This window comes from Candoia aspera, chromosome 13 (assembly GCF_035149785.1).
Source record: "Candoia aspera isolate rCanAsp1 chromosome 13, rCanAsp1.hap2, whole genome shotgun sequence".
NCBI lineage: Eukaryota > Metazoa > Chordata > Lepidosauria > Squamata > Boidae > Candoia > Candoia aspera.
In genome coordinates this window covers 6828340-6844880 of record NC_086165.1, presented here as the reverse complement: position 1 = coordinate 6844880, position 16541 = coordinate 6828340, and the positions used below count along the sequence as shown (strand labels likewise).

At 44.8% G+C, this 16541-nt stretch overlaps 1 protein-coding gene across 14 annotated transcripts in view; it reads right to left on the bottom strand.

Moving 5' to 3' along the window:
• Positions 1-5341: 5341 nt before the first annotated feature.
• Positions 5342-16541, bottom strand: part of CELF6 (CUGBP Elav-like family member 6) — a 106862-nt gene continuing 95662 nt past the window's right edge. For 3 of the 14 annotated variants that reach the window (XM_063314551.1, XM_063314559.1, XM_063314558.1), the window contains exons 7-12: positions 14566-14710; positions 13517-13666; positions 11673-11735; positions 9973-10053; positions 7298-7381; positions 5342-5490 (exon numbers count right to left, since the gene is read on the bottom strand). In XM_063314551.1, coding sequence (XP_063170621.1) covers positions 5363-5490; positions 7298-7381; positions 9973-10053; positions 11673-11735; positions 13517-13666; positions 14566-14710 — 651 coding nt within the window. In that variant the 3' untranslated portion in view covers positions 5342-5362. Of the gene's footprint in view, positions 5491-7237; positions 7382-8373; positions 8384-9955; positions 10054-11648; positions 11736-13516; positions 13667-14565; positions 14711-16541 lie in introns of all 14 variants that reach the window. The other 11 variants (XM_063314548.1, XM_063314553.1, XM_063314554.1 and 8 more) reach the window with 8 other exon arrangements.

Genomic DNA, 16541 nt, shown 5'->3' with positions numbered 1-16541 from the left:
GGAAAAATTGACTTACAACCGGTCCTCACTTTTGACCATCGCAGCATGCCTGCAGTCACGTGATCAAAATTCAGGCGCTTGACAACAGGCTCGCACTTACAACGGTTGCAGCATTCTGGGGTCACGTGATTGCCATTTGCAACCTTCCCAGTTGGCTTCCGACAAGCAACGTCAGTGGGGGAAGCTGGATTCGCTTAATGACCGCAGCAAAAAAGTTCGTAAAATTGGGTGCAACTCACTTAACAGCCACCTGGCTTAGCAATGGAAGTTCCAGTCCCAATTGCGATGGTAAGTCAAGGACTACCTGTAAATGGCCCCCAACTGACTTTTAAATGTCTGAGTGGGCCAAGGTTTCCCAGTTCCATTGGAAGTTTATCTGTACAGGGGATTGTCAGGATATGGGGATGGGCTCTTACATCTCCTTTTGGGTCAGGTTTAAGGTTCCCCCCCTCCCCCGTCTAGTTGAATGTGTTTACATTACAGTGTAAAAGCAAATCTTCCTTGAGTTCAGATTGACTTGTGGGGACTTTGCAGGCATGTCCTTAGTGATCTTGGCAACAACATGGCAGGGTTTGCCTTCTCATGGGATGGTTTTTGACCTCCTAGTTTAGCCTATAGCCCTAGGGATGTCTCATCCAAATACTAACCAGCCCTGACCCTGCTTAGCTTTGGAGCCAGACAAGGTTGGCTGGGTACCACCACTTGTTGAACCGTCTTCAGTTCAAAGCTGCTTTATGCAACATCAGATCCTTGGTCTGCTGACCCAGTACTGTGAGCTCACTGGCAAGTTCCCTAAGGATGCAGATAGGAGTTCTTCCCAGCCCACCTTGGAAATGCTGGGAATTGACCCTGAGGCTTCTGCAGACAAAGCCTCTGCTTGCTCTAAACTGCTATAAAAGAGCATTTGGATATCAACCTGTAGGGAGATCTTCATCTCCTTGAGTTTGTGCAATGATAGTACTTTTTTTGAGGGGTAAAGTACAACCTATAAATATAAACAGCTATAATTCTCCAGCCTGGTGATCCACAGATATGTTGGACTTGAGCTTCCATAAACCTTGGGAATCCTAGAATGTAAGAGTTGGAAAAGGCCATTTAATCCAACAGCCTATTCAAAGCAGAAATCCAAATTAAAGCACCCCATCAGATAGCTATGTAGATGCTACTTGAACACCCCCAGAGAAGGGGATTATGAAAGTTCACATCCAACATATCAGGAGGAGGATAGGGAATTCTGTAACATATCTTGCTATTTCTTCTACAAACCTGATTTATTAGGTCAACCCCAACCATTTTATCCAGCCATCATGATCATACATAAAGGGCACATACATCATTGTCACATCACAACAGAGAGGAAAAGAAGAAGATACAAAGGAGGACAAAGTGGAGTTTATGGGCTCAAGGAATCCACAACTAGTAAAAGACTGACCAATCAGCACTCCAAAAACTATCCACCATGGGCATCAATATGGCACTGCACAACTGCCAGAAGAGAAGAGGAAGGGGTGGGTGGGTGGGAAGAAGAACTAATAATAAATAAATAAATAAAAATAAAGCAGAGATATAGAAAGATCAACGTCAAGTTCATGCAACAAGATTACAACTGGCCACATGGCGTCATCGGAGAGGTCGATGACAACATGAGTGAAGTCACTTACAGTTTCAGATAATTTGGAAGGGAGAGTTTTGTGTTTGGATCTCCCATAACAGCTAGAGGGTTGCTAGGCAACTGTGGGGTCATCCTTGGAGCTATGATTGGCCTGGTCTGGTTAGAGATACACAGTAGTGGATGGGTCGGAGGAAACAAAAATATAAAGGAAAAAAAATGAATTGGTTTGATGGAGTTCCCAGTTTTTGTTATTGTTTCTTCTGGTGGCTCCTGCTCCACTTTAGAACGATCTCAGAAAGTCCCCCACCCACCTTTCCATCACACACCCCCTTCACGGAATTGGTTCGGTCCAAACATAGCTAAAGAAGGGAGACCAGATGTTGCCTATCTACAACTAGCCCTGGACAACAGTCTTCTAGTGAACATCTAGTCACAGTCCTCTCCAGGATGGGTGATCATGTATTTCTGCTTCAGGTAGAATAAATTAAATTTGCATTTCTGTCTATTAATTAGTGAATACAAGGTCTATATCATCTGCATGGGGTACATACATTTGCATTCTTTTTTTGTATGTGATGGATTTCTTTTTTTTAGCAATGGGCAAATAGGCACCCTAGTTCCTATTTTCTAGCTGGATGCAGAAAGATGTTATTTTAGGAAGGCAGAAGATGGGCAAGTGGTCCATCCTTGATTCCAGAACATATATCCAAGCAATTAAAAAACTGTCTCCTTAAAAGAGACCAGTATCTCTTCTAACAAGTTGATTCCTTTGCTTTTTAAACTTCCTTTCCAAAATCTTAGAAAACTGATAGAAGCCTGACAAATCATTTTTCAGCTTTCCAGTTTGGAATCCTTTTAATAATCCTCCTGGATTTCCTTTGAATTCCTAACTTGTTTGGAACCATGGAACTCAAAATGGAATAAATCGTCAAAAAAGCCCTTATGGTATGTGGCCAAGTGGCACATTTAGAAGAACCACATCCCAGATTAAAATACAAATGGGGTGTTTAGAAAAGCACCCCCTGGAGAAAAAGAAAGAAAGAGTGAGAGAGAGAGAGAAAGAGAGAGAGGGAGAGAGAGAGAGAGAGAGAGAGAGAGAGGAGAGCAAAACTCTGTGATTGCTCATCTCGATTCAGAATATAATTCTAGGGAGGGCATACCACTTAATTATCTTGGACACTGTATGTAAATTATCATGAGCAAACCTAAATTGAGTTGTAAATGTATTTCTCCAATCCTGAATATGATGATGCTTCTATTAACACCATCAGTAAGCATTCCTGACTGGACTTCTCTTCTTTTGGGTTGAGCCCTATCGTGGCAAGCTTTCCTTGGCCAAGTAAGTCAAGGGTTGGGTTCTCCCCTTTTAACATGCTTTACAGCTGCTTTCTTGCACATGCTTATGCACACCCAATGGCTCATCCTATCCAAGGATAACCAAGAGCAGGGTTGCTTTCTATACTTTAAAATAATTGTTTGACATACATCGGCATTCAGAATCTTCCAAAGTATAAAAATAAATGCTCAACTGAGAAGATTCCCTCTCTAGTAACTCTACTCAAATTTATCTGGCTTCATATAGGATTGGAACCAAAATCATGAACCTGTTTGCAAGTCACTGCAGGAAAAAAGATCTTTCTGTTGCTCGAGAAGTCCAAAGTTGGCTGTCTGAACCCACGTATCTATTTCGAATCCCAAGATTCCCTGAGTTGGAAATAGTATCTATTGGGTTCTGGTGGTGTTACGAGCAAGAGAGATGTTCCTTTCCTTCCACCACCTCCTCAGATCATAATCTGAACCAGAGAGGAATCATCTTCTGTGTTAATCCCACATGATCTGAAAGCCTCTCCATTTCATCAAACCAAGTTCTTTCCAATCCACCTAATATCCTGGAGTAGATAATAGAACTGTTGTAGCTAACAACAGTAGATTTGGAAGGGTGGGAGCTGCGGAGAGAGGAAATGAGCCCCTTTCAATGATGTCTCCATGTCGCTGAATGGTTCCTGGTGGCCCTTCAGAAATTTAAGAGGTTGAGTTGCAGTGAGAAGACTTCAAATGCCAGGCTTCTTCCTGACAGACTGTCAATCAGTGCAGCCATACAGGGTTTCAACTACAAGAATGGGGTGGGAATCTCTCTTCTCCCCCTTTTATTTGACCTGGTTGCCCACTAAGCGGGGTTTAAGAAAAGGGGCACTTGGGAGAAAAGTAGAGCAATGGAGGAGATGGGGGAAGTGAGGTTGTCAGTGCACAAACTTGAAAATGTATATATCTGTATCCACCTCCCTGTATGTTATGTGTGTGTGTATATTATGTGCCTGTTAAAAGTAGAGCTAAATATTCCTTTAAACTAAGCTTCTCCTGAGGACTACCTGGATTCCATGGTGTTCTTGGCAACAGCATGGAAATATTTCTCGCCATCTTCTTTCCAGGATGGTGTTTGTGGTTTTCCAATCCAGTTCTGGAAGGCCTTACCCAAGTCTGACCTTCCTTGCTAAGTTTTTTTTTGGTGAGAACTGCCAGTGCTGCCACTTAATTGGACACCGATATCAAGCTGATCCCCCCCCAAATGCTCCTGAAAACATAGCATTATATTCTCCATCAGTAAATTATTCCAAAACATTTCTATCCATTGGTGGATATCTTTGTAGTAATGATAACCTGAGTAAGGAAGAGATTACTTTCCCTTCGCCATACTGTGTTAAGCGCATGCATGACCTGTGATGGAGTAAGAGTCAACTCTGTCTCTGAACAGGTATTTGGAGGCCTGTCTTGTATTAGCTGAACCCGGAGCAGGTCAGTGGAACTGAATGGTTGGAGATTTAGGTGAGACAAAGGGGAGAACGTTGTTACCCAATGTGTCATCTAATGATGGAATTTAGTGCCATAAAATTGGTGATGGCAATCAACTTAGATGGATTTTCAAAGCACTGAATAGATTCATGGAGGAGAAGGATATTGATGACCACTAATCATGATGGCGTTTTATTCCCAACCTGTATCGGAGATAGTTATGAGCTTGAACATCAGTTGTAGAGGGAGATTTTCTCACTCATTTCCTGCTAGAGTGCTTCCCGTTGGCATTTGCTAGGTCAACAGGAAGTGGGATAGTCCTCTACTGATCTCACCCCTCTTGTATTTCCACCTTTCTGCAGGCACTTGCATGCACATGCACAGATTCTCTCTCCCTTCCTCTTCCAAACACACACTCACATGTTCCAGCTTAAAAACGATTCCTCTTTCTATGTAACCCAGCAAAGAGGAAGCTAAGTGGACAACTTAAAAAGCAGATTGTAAGATATTTCCTGCCAAGATATAGTTTGGCTCAAACCCCCAAATCCCTTGAGGTCATCCACCTTAAACTGGATACCCCTTTCGTGGTTCTCCACTCTGTTAGTTTCTCTTTGGGGGCAAAATTTCCAGTCAGACCTTCACAGATATGAAATGCCAGGAACAACAATGCTCTAAATGACTTGCCTTTGGTGACATCGTCTTGCCATCATTACGTACATGTGTCCTGATGCTTGACCCACGTACGTAAGTCACATTCATTGCATGATGATGTCACACGTGCTTCATTATTTGCCACTCACTGTGGATGCCCATGATTAGAAGATGGTCATTTTGCCTCCTTGGTATCTCGGAGGACAGGCAGACTTGTGCCACGGTCTCCCTGAGCTTTCCTGTTGGTTGCCTGGCTGAGGCATCACCTGCCAGCGCCTTACCTGTTTTCAGAGCCGGGGTGAACAGGGATCAGTAGGGTCGGTTTGCATCTTTTGGCCTCTTTAATTGGACCTTTAGCCTCTTCATGCCGATCTGGAAGCCGTTCATGGCTTGAATGGCTGCCTGGGCACTAGTTGGATTGTCAAAACTGACGAAACCTGGGGAGTCGCCAGCCAGAGAAGTGAGCCATGGGGGGACAGGGGTTGGTGAAAGGTAAGAAGAGAAAAATGAAACACAGCACATTTCTTAGCACCTTGCTCCTTAAGCTGCATATCCTCTCACCCGTTTTCTCGGATTTGATGAAAGAGAATTGGCTTCTGAATTTTTTTTGCAAAGGAGAAGAGAATTCCTCTAGGTGGGGTACCTGTTCCTGCATGTCTTTAATGCCCAAGGTGAGTGAGAAGTGCCTGTGAATGTCTTTGCTTTGTGGCACCATCCTCTCTCTGGTGTTCTGCAGCCTCCCTGGCTGCTCACACTTCTGGTGCATTGCAAAGGAAGGGACCTCCTCCCATTGACCTACTCTGATGGGGAAGTGGAGGCAGCCAGCGGAGGCAGCCTCTTGGTCATCAGAGAGATGGAAAAGCACATCACCACCTCTGCAGCTGCTTCCTCCACCAACAGAAAGGTTAACTTCAAAAACCCATCAAGAGAAATTAGAAAGAAATTCTCAAGCACTCAAAGAATAAAGAGAGAAAAAGAGAAGCTTGTTCTGTAGGGGAAGAAAACTTGGCAGATGTTCCAAGACAGTTTGGCACAATGTTCACATAAAAGGGCAGCTGGCAGGCAGAGTCACTGTTTCACAGAAAATACCTTGGCCACTCAGAAATCTCTTGGGCCACCTTCTTTATAACATCTTCTGAAAGTTCCAAACAATACCATAGACACGAAGGGCTGGAAAACTTGAAGTCTCCTATTTTAAGGTTCTTTAAACCCAAGGAAAATATGATTTAAAGATAGAGTGACTCCCTTACTCTTCTCTTCACCCAAGCCAGTCTTCCTTGGGTGCCTTTCAAGGGATGGCTTCCAATTCTCAGCAGTCCCAGCTCAAATGTGGGATTTGCATTTGCTCATCTGGATAGCTCTTTGAATCATGTCATTGGGACATCGTTATTCTATCATCCTATCTCAATTTACACATGCACATGCTGACATTATTGTAGAGCACCAGTGAGAAGAACATGGACCTCTACCTGCCAAACTCTGCCCTTACTTCCCATATCATTGTTAGTTGTTTCTGCTGCCAATATGGTAGTTTGAATTCTGTGCTCAGAGAAGATAATCTAAGCTTCAGTACTGCACTGCCCCAAGAAACCAATGAGCAAATAAAAATTTAGCAAAAAACTAGCCCAGAAGTTGTGTAGTGTAGTAGCCACAGGAATCTCCATTGCATCCCAGATGGCTTCTAGGGAATTCCAAAATTAATTACTTCCTTCCATCTTTTTTTTTAATGGCTGAAATCTCAAAAGTTTGCCAAATCTCATGGGACCTTAAAAGATTTCAGGATGAAAATGCCAATATCTTGCAAGATGTTGGTATTTTCACACAAGATTGGATGCAGTTATGGTGCTGAGATTACCAGTCTATTTATTTAGGGAATTAATTCTGCGGGTAACTGATGTCTGATTTCTGTCCTAGACTCAAGTCTCAGTGTCTTGGGCTTTGGATGAGGTCTCAGTCAGCTCACCTGCTTCTTTCCCCCAATTTCTGACTTGGACTGTAAATTCTACCTGACCATTGCCTGGGCCTGGCTCCTGCCAGTGCTCAACTTCACTCTGTGGCTTGTCCCATGCATGTCCCTTTGCTGACATCTCATTTTTTGCACTAACTTGCTTCCAAAGGCCTTCCTAGTTTAAAGCACCAAATCAACAGCTAAGCAAACCTTGACGTAAGCCGATTGGAACTTACCAAAGCATTTACTTTGGTTGGTGGCACGATCAACAAAGACTTTGGCAGAGATGACGCTGCCAAAAGGTAGGAACATCTGCATGAGTTCTGCATCGCCAAACTCCTGGGGCAGGTGATAAATGAAGAGGTTACAGCCTTCAGGACCTAGGATGGCAACATAGGTGCACAAAACAGAGGAAAGGAAGTTGTGTAAGAGGAAAAGAGACCAAGTGCCAGACACTGGGCACCTTTCTTGTACACGTTATGTTTGAATCCTTAATGCATTTGTGTTTTGTCAATGAACTTAAAAAAAAAATCCCCCCATTGATTCGCGAAATAAATCTTCCCCACTCGGATGTCTTCCAAATGTATTGATTTTCAATTCACATAATCCTTAGCTAAAATGGCCAACAGTCATATTGTATCGTCTACAACGCATTCATTGACTGGAGCGGTTGGCATTTGGTTTTTCAGGTTTTTCCCAATCCTGTGCAAGTGGAATCATTTGAAAGGCTCAGAAGAACCTTACTTCTTTTATCACATCCTGACTGATGGCCTAAATGATGTGAGAAGTTACCCCCATCCCAAATAGTAAACTTTCAATGCTTAGAGATTTAAAGGATATGCCGCTAGAGGATTATCCAAAAGAGCTTGTCCCTATATTAAGTAGCTGTTAGCTATAGAAACTTTCCGCATCCCAGCCCTGGAATAACCTAGATCTCAACATATTTTATATGGTGCTTTGGTAAGCACTTGGACATCATGTAGAACAATGGGGAAAGGTTATATGTCAACGTTCTCTCCCAGAGAGATTGTAAGTCAGCTAATGCCCAGAATTTCCAGTAATGGCTAGGCTGGCTTGGAATACTGGGAGTTGAAATCTACATATCTGGAAGTTCCCTAAATTGGGGGACATGGCTACAGATTTGTTGGCCTAATTGACATGTAGGATCAGAGTTTTCAAACATAATGCTTCACATTGATAGCGGATGCATTATCATGACCTATGAAAAAGATAACGTTCAGTTCAGCTAAGTCCTTTCTATGGGAAAAGCTGTGAAAGTCCCCTATTTTAATGTGAGAATGCAAGTTAACAGAGCTCCATGTTCTTCTAACGCTTATTAGAACATCCTCAGTGGCTCTGAATCACTCAGCACCTTTCCTTCTCTTACAATGTTAGCTATCACTTTCCAACCCACCTCCCTTTTTTCATTGTTTTCCATCATTCACATGCTTCTCTGGTTTTGTTTCCATTGTTTCATGTGCTAGATTCTTGCCACTCTCCTCCCTATTTGAATGTCCTGCAACCTTATGCATCACCTGCTATGGTCAACATTGGCAACTTGTCATTGGTTGCTCATTACTGATGTTGGTGTCCATTTGCCCACCATAGCAACTCCTCCAAATGATCTACAAACTGGATCTGAATGTGCATGAACTAGTCAGACAGAGATCTTTCTCTATCTTGTCTTTTTAGCACTGGCTGAGAGTTCACAAGGGAGGTGACTTTTACATGATCAGAAGGAACCGTGTCAGCTGTGGGGAAGAAAAAACTCAATTTTTATTAAGCCGGCTTAAGGTTTGAAAGTAGGGTGCTCCTTTACAAAAAGGCAAGATGGCAAAAACAAAGGGACTGCTGTTAAAGAGGGATATGCAAAACATTTTGAACCCCAAACGTTTCAAAGTTGAAATAGATTGCTCTGACTACAGTAGCTGGAAAGCGTTCTGAGCTGGAAAGAGTCCCATTTCAAGGTCAGAGGACTTTTGGAATGCTCAGAAGACCACTTTAAAACCAAAATAACTGTTTTGGATTCAAAATGGAAGATTTTTAAGCTTCAAATATTTTGCATACCCCTAGTATTCAAGCTATGTCCAGATAGGCTGCATTCCACCTAATTTTTTAAAATAATGTAGAAATCACTTGGTCTCTCTGCCAGTTCTTAACCCAGGCTAACTGTGATGGAATTCAGCATCATTTAGAAGAAACATGCTGACTTTAAACCAAGGTTTATGAAGGTGGCTTGCTTTCACTACTGTAGTTAAGACTGACCAGTTTTATCATTCAGATGACAAGGGATTAGTCTAGACCAGTGTTTCTTAACTTTGGCAACTTCAAGCTGTGTGGACTTCAACTCCCAGAATTCCCCAGCCAGCACAGGTGGCTGGGGAATTCTGGGAGTTGAAGTCCACACAGCCTGAAGTGGCCGAGGCTGAGAAACATTGGTTTAGACAGAAGCGAACAGTTAATTTCTTCCTTGTGATTACATGGGAGAAAAAGTGTGTGTGTGTGTGATTTCATTTTCATGATACTACCTCTTGATTTAGTGTTCGATCCAAATGCACTCTCTAGGAGTGCCCACATATAAAACTAACCCAGCATTTTTGAGCTATGGTTACTGAACTAGCCAAAATGGCCTGGCTTATACATAAGATTAAGCCACAATTAAAAAAAAACCACATTTTAGTTTAGAGTGCCAAGAGACTTGAGCTGTTTTTCATTGTTTTAGCATGGTTTTGTATTTTTTAAGAACTGGTTTTAAACACCGTATGTTCTCCTGAAAGGCAGGATAACCTTTTTGTAACTTTTGTAACCTTTCTATCCTTCTCTTGTATACCTGTGATTATTTTATGTCAGTTGAGCTATGCTGACACGTTTAAACAGGCCTTGCTCACGTTTCTAGAAGTTGTTCAGAAGTCCTTGTGCTCTGTGGGTCCCCCCACCCCCCCTGAGACCCAGGCTTTCTGTTCCACCTCACCTTCTCTCTGCTGTTGGGGGATGATGGGAGTCTGCTGTGGGAAGGCTTGGCTGATTGGTGCATAGGCGGCTGGATATGCTGCTAGAACACAAAAACAGAAGGATCAGGCCCAGGCAAGCGTAACACCCTGCTTTCATGGGGAGAAATGATGACACCAAACCAATGGCTATGGTCCCAAGTGAGAGTGGTCATGACCCGCCATGAACCTGACCTGACTCAGTTTTGAAAACACATGCATCTCTCTCTCTCTCCCTCTCCCTCTCTCTCACACACACACACACACACAGTGCTTGTGCACAGCCCCCCCAAATGGCCTTGTGCAACATGAAATACAGAGACTTCTAAGACAGAAGATTGCATTGTATAGCTTGGTTGATCTGGAGAGAACTTGCACTGCATTGAATTTTATATAAGCTGAACATGTTGGGTAAGATTAGTAAACCACAAGCTGGTGCTCTCCTGGACATTTGGATTACTACCCACACTACTGTTGGTCACGCTGGCTGGAGCTGAAGGGTGCTGAAGTCCAAAATACTTAGAAAGCTGTTTAGATTTAGAGATTTGTCTGCCTCATGGAACTGGTGGATTTGCTCAGGCTTTTCCCTGCCAACCACCAGAGCCCCCCCAGATGTCTCCCCCAATAATCAGGAGATGTGCTGTGACATGGAGGGTGCAGAGAAAGAAGATGGTGGAACATCACAATGAAGGATTGCTTCCAAGGGGCTCAGAAGTAGAGCATCCATCGGATTTCCAGCCCTCTCCCTTCTCCTCCTCCACGGTCCTCCATTCCACGCCCCATCCAACTGAGCCAGAAAAAATGGGAAGAAAAATTTGCCAGATCACCAAGGGGCCCAAGGGTATTGCCAAGCTGTAGAGTCACTTGGTCATTCCAGGGAGCGCTGGAGAGACACCACTTGGGAAACAGCCACGCTCTGAAGGCATGCAATGCCCTTTTACAGAACAAGGAAGACTCTTGGGAATCTTGTATAATTAAGAAAGTGAATCCAGCCCCTCTCTGTCCCGCCACAGACTTCTTTCCTGGTAAAAATTGTCCCTGCATAAATCTATCAAAAGCTTAACCCTGAAGATCATTTGTAGCACGATCCATGATCAATCTTCTTTTTAATCCCTACCTGTGGGGGAGCTTTCTTACTCAAGCACAATCGGTGTTTGAATGCCAAGGTGTTTGCTAAGCATCCCTCCTTCTCCCTAAAGCAGGGTTTCTCAACCAGGGTTCCAGGGCACCCTTGGGTTCTGTGAGAGGTCACTAGAGGTTCTCCGGGAGATCATGATCTATTTAAAAAATTATTTCAAATTCGGGCAACTTCACATTAAAGAGGTAAGTTTCATTCTTTATTTTTAATTTAAGAACACTGTTAAGGTATATACAGAGGCATGAGATGAATGTAATAATTTTGGAACTTCTGACCTCGATTTGAGCCTGAGCATGCAGGGGTTCCCCGAGGCCTGAAGAAATATTTCAAGGGTTCCTCCAGGGTCAGAAGGTTGAGAAAGGCTGCCCTAAAGTAACCATGCTCTTCAAAGGTGCCCAACAAGCAAAGAAGCCGGTTTCCTCTCACACACCCTCCGTGTATTACAAAGGTTGCAACGGGACAGAAACAAAGTAAGGTGCAGGAAAAGAGGAAGAGACAGAGGGAGGATGGTGATGGGGGGACAGAGGGGCAAAGCAATGTTGAAACCTGCATAGTGCTGCATGCCTGCGTAGGCTTGTTGGAGGGGGTCTGCCACAGTGGGACTTTGAGCTGGGAAGAGAAAAGAAGGAAGAAGGACGAGGGTAAGCAGAGTCAGTCTGAGAACAGCTTTCAGAGCAGCGTGATCGGGGCTCAGGGCAACCAGGAGGGAACGCGATCCTCCTCTTTGACTTGCAATCGCTGGCCGAGCAACAGGTGGCCGTCCAGATGTTGTGGGATGCCAACTCCCATCATCCTTTCCCATGGGCTGTGCCAGCACGTGCAGGTGGGCGATGGCTTTTAGCAACATCTGGAGGGACAGTGGGGCTCATTTCTAATAACAGTTTGGTTACTGATGTTGCCTGCATAATCAGAAAAATCCCATTGCCCCTGTTTGGGTTTTCCTTTGGGGAGTCTTACAGTCCGCAGAAGCGATGGTTCACACAACACTTTCAGCCAACGAGTTTAATTAAGGAGGGCACAGGTGCTGCCTTCTTAAACCCCACCTTAAACCCCAGTCTTTGAACTGTATTTTGGGGGCTCTGGAAACCTGGAATGACCCATATAGCCTTTCCTCTACAGCAGTGTTTCTCAAACGTGGCCCCTTTAAGACCTGTGGACGTCAACTCCCAGAATTCCCCAGCCAGCAACTGCTGGCTGGGGGATTCTGGGAGTTGACGTCCACAGGTCTTAGAGTGGCCATGTTTGAGAAGCAGTGCTCTATAGCAGTTTCCTTTGTGTAATGACCTACAATTCTTTCTTTAACCCTCTGCCCTCATGATGCCATCCATGTCTTATTCTCAAGCTGCACTTCACAGAGCCTTATTCTTTATTGCAAGCCTCCCAGCAACCACAAAATCCATCAGGTAGGGGAGCAAGCCAGGATGACGCCTCATTTTGCCAACAGCTCCATCATCATAGCAAAGGCTGGATTCTGCTAAGCATTGTCAGGAAAAGTTCTCTAACAAGCTGCCCTTGCGTTAACCCAGCTAGTTGGCTTAGTGTCGTTTTCCCCAACCCTGGGCAGAAGGATGGACTTCAACTCCCAGAGTCACCTACTCAAGAAGGCCATTGCTGAGAATTCTGGTAATTGAAGCCCACACATTGGGAGGATGCCCAGGTTGGAAAGCTCTTAGCATGTTATGCAAAGGCAGGGTTGACATATCTGGATTTCAAAAACCTGGACAATGAATAGATGGCAGCAAAGACATAGGGGTCTTTGTATCTCCTTGCTGCCATCTGATCACTGGGTTTTTCCAGCCCAGATATGGCAACTCTGTGCAAACTGTGCCAGTCCTGGAGCTGCAGAAACACCCATCTGCATTACAATACCATGAGTGTGTAATTGCACACAGGGAGGTGTAGGTGTGAAATTAATGCCAAACAGATAGAGCAGTATTTCTCAACCTTGGCTGCCTGAAGACATGTGGATTTCAATTCCCAGAATTTCCCAGCCAGCCATCTCAGCTGGGGAATTCCTCAGAGCTGAAGTCTACACATCTTCAAGCGGCCAAGGTCGAGAAACACTGAAATAGGCCAATGCCTCTCTTTTAAATACTTAGACATCACTTTTCATAAGTCCCTCTTATGGAAAACACATTTAGCAACTGCGCAGTGTTCAGTGGGTGCTATTCTGAAGTTTTTCTATTCCAAAGGAGGGCAAGTGCTGCCCCCTGTACTTAAAATATTCCAAGGCAAGGTGATAGCTCAGTTGTTGCATGGGGCTGAGATCTGGGAGTGGGGTGAGAAGATTGGCAGGGCTAACAGCAAAGGCATTTCTCCCCTGCTTTTGCACAGACCGATACACCCACCACCTTCGTGACTGACAAGCCTTCCTTCGCTCAAAAACTCACCTGGGTACGGATGGATCCCATTGGTGTAAATGGTTTCTGATGCCGGCTGTCCGTTAGTCTGTGGTGGGAGAGGGCTAAACCCATTCACTCCAATGGGCGTAGCTATGCTGGGGACTGGTGCTGTGCTGATCCCTGGAGGTGTGCTTGTACCTAATGGAAGAAAGCAGGCAAAAAGAGAGTGCAGTTAGGGCAGAGGGTGGGGGGCAGCTGAATTAACACAGAGCAGGAAATGGGAAGGAGACATCAATATGGCTAATGTGTTTGGCCCCTCTGCCCCATCCCTGTTCCCTCTGCATTGCAGGCTTGTGGAATGGAGCAGGTTTGCTTGTTGGTTGATTAGATTTGGAGGCCACCCAACTTCAAAATGACTCTAGGTGGCTTACAATTTAAAACAAAGCAAAACAAAAGCAATAAAGAAAGAATCTAAAGCAGTGTTTCTCAACCTTGGCCACTTTGTCTGGACTTCAACTCCCAGAATTCCCCAGCCAGCCAAGCTGGCTGGGGAATTCTGGGAGTTGAAGTCCAGACATCTTAAAGTGGCTGAGGTTGAGAAACACTGATATAAAGCATCTGGACAACAATATCCCGTATAACAGAACACCAACCAGGCTCCAGAACCACCCTACCTGAAGGCCTGGGAGAACAGCCATGTTTTTAAGGGCCATCATTAAGGTGGGAACCACATGGATTTTGGAGGATGGGGGACATCAATCCAGAGGTCAAGCCCTGCACAGCGAAGGACGTTTCCTGGAAACTAGCACACACGTGCTACTCTACTGAAATTTGGGGGGCCTTTACGTCAACATTTAATTCTTCCTTTTCTAGCAACAATTCCAGGGCTGTTATTTTGTAAAATAAAACCAGAGGCCTTCATCTGAGGCTGAGAGGTCAGAGAAGTCCACCTTGGTCATCTATCTTCCCTGATGGGAAGTTCCTGAGGCAGGAGGCCACCGTCGAGGAAGCTCTGATGCTTCTTGGACTTCTGCCTGGCTGTCTTTGCTCTGGCCTCACCCTCCTGGCTAGCCCAAGATCATGCAGCCACCCCATACCTGACGAGGGCGTCATGGGAGCAGCCACCAAGCCGCTCACGTTGAAAGCGGCCATCTGCTGCATCTGTGCCGCCGCGATGGCCGCCATGGGGTTCAGGCAAGTTCCTTGGGCGGCAGCCATGAGGGCTGCCTGCTGCTGCATTATCTTAAGGAAAGAAAGACGCACATGGGGAGAGCGTAGGGAAGGAACCAGCCAGGGAAAGGAAGAGGAGAAGAAGGGACAACGTTAGTTTGGACTTTGCTGCTAAAGACTGATACTCTCTTTCCAGTCAGGGACAATCTCCCAGGAATATCCTCCCAGCCCCAAACGGACCTTGGCATGTTTGCTTGATGAAGTCCTAGTCATATGAAGTCTAACTCTAAGGGACATCGAAATGATGCCTTCTGATGGCCAACAGCCTTGACATACGTAGCTTCTTTCAGCAACCCTCACAGGGAGCCATGTAAGAAAGTCTACCCTAACCAGCTGGGCTAAGGCTGCAAAGGCCAGGATGGGGAACAACTCCAGATGTTGCAGAATGTTGCAGAACTCCTGGCATCTCTGTGTTTTAGCCATGCTGTCTAGGGCTGATGGGAATTGGAGTGGAGAACAGATGAAAGCTACCAATTCTTCCCACCCTGTGGCCTACTTCCTTCTAAAACAATCTCAACTAAGGTGAGATTTGAACCAGCTTCTCTGATCTTTTTATTTATCAAAGCATATATGTTTGTTCAATCCCCAGTAGAGGACCATCTACATCTATTTCAGTGCAAATCCCACATGTCTCCTTCCAGTTAATAATGCAGCAGCTTGTATTGGCCAGTGGAGGTCAGTGTCCATTGCTGTCCATCAGAGCAAGGATGTGTGGCATCTTTGAAGATAAAGTCTCCTTCCAGCTGAGCTTAATTTCTGGTGGTGTTTTGGTAGTCTCCCATCCAACAACTAACCAGATCTGTCCTGCTTAGCTTTTCAAGACTAGCCCAAGTCAGCTAGGCCAAATGGTCCCTTCAGGTAATGGAGAAGGAACAGAGAACCAGGGATTATGGCCAAATGTCTCAGGTGCTCTACATTCTGTACTGCTGTCTCAGGCAGAAATAATTTATCCCCAACGTATATTATGTAGTCCAATACATTTGGAGAACACCAGGTTGAGAAGATTGACTCAGAATAGGAATGGAAAAGCTTGGCCCCTTGGATTATGCTGATTGACATCTCCCAGCTTCCCTCATGACTGGCTAGGCTGGCTGGTGCAGTTGCAAGTTATGGTTTAGCACCATCTGGAGTCCACCAGGTTGCAGGAAGAACCATTGTGGATGATGGTTCCAGAAAAATGTTATTCCAGTGTTGTCCTTCAATCCAAATGATTGATTTGTGAGAGAAGGTGCTACCTGGGCTATTTGCCTATTTTGGAACCTGACTATCTTATGGCTCTTCATCACCCTGTCTTCTGGCCTGACTGGGCCTCTACTTCTGCTGAGATTCAAGAACAAAATAGTGCCTTCCACCTGTTTCTTCCTGCTTGCCTGCTGTTTCCTATGTTCCAGTTAGGGAAATGCAAAGCTTACTCTTCTGGGAATGGAATGTTCCAGAGAACTCTGGAAGGTTCCATTTCTCTTTTCAGTCATTCTGATTTGGTCATTTCAGGCATTCCAGCAAATTAATCCTCTGAACTGGTGCTCCAAATGTGCTCCAGCTTTGAAACAGACCTGTTTCATCCAGAATACCATGAACCTATTTGATGGAAAACTGCCCAAGGGCCCCCAGTGTGGCCAGATTGGCATGCTCTGGAGGAGAAATGGAATGTCCCAGAATGCTCCAGAATGTTCCCCTCCTGGAAAGGAGGGCTTTGCACATGCATGTACCAGAACAGACACCAAGTAGACCAAGAAGAGCATTCCTATAAAAGTTGACATTTAGACACCATGCCTTGCATGTTGTTTTCTAAGGGCTGCAGTTGTGTTATTTGCCTTCCTCTGTTGACATTTCTACCCACCCC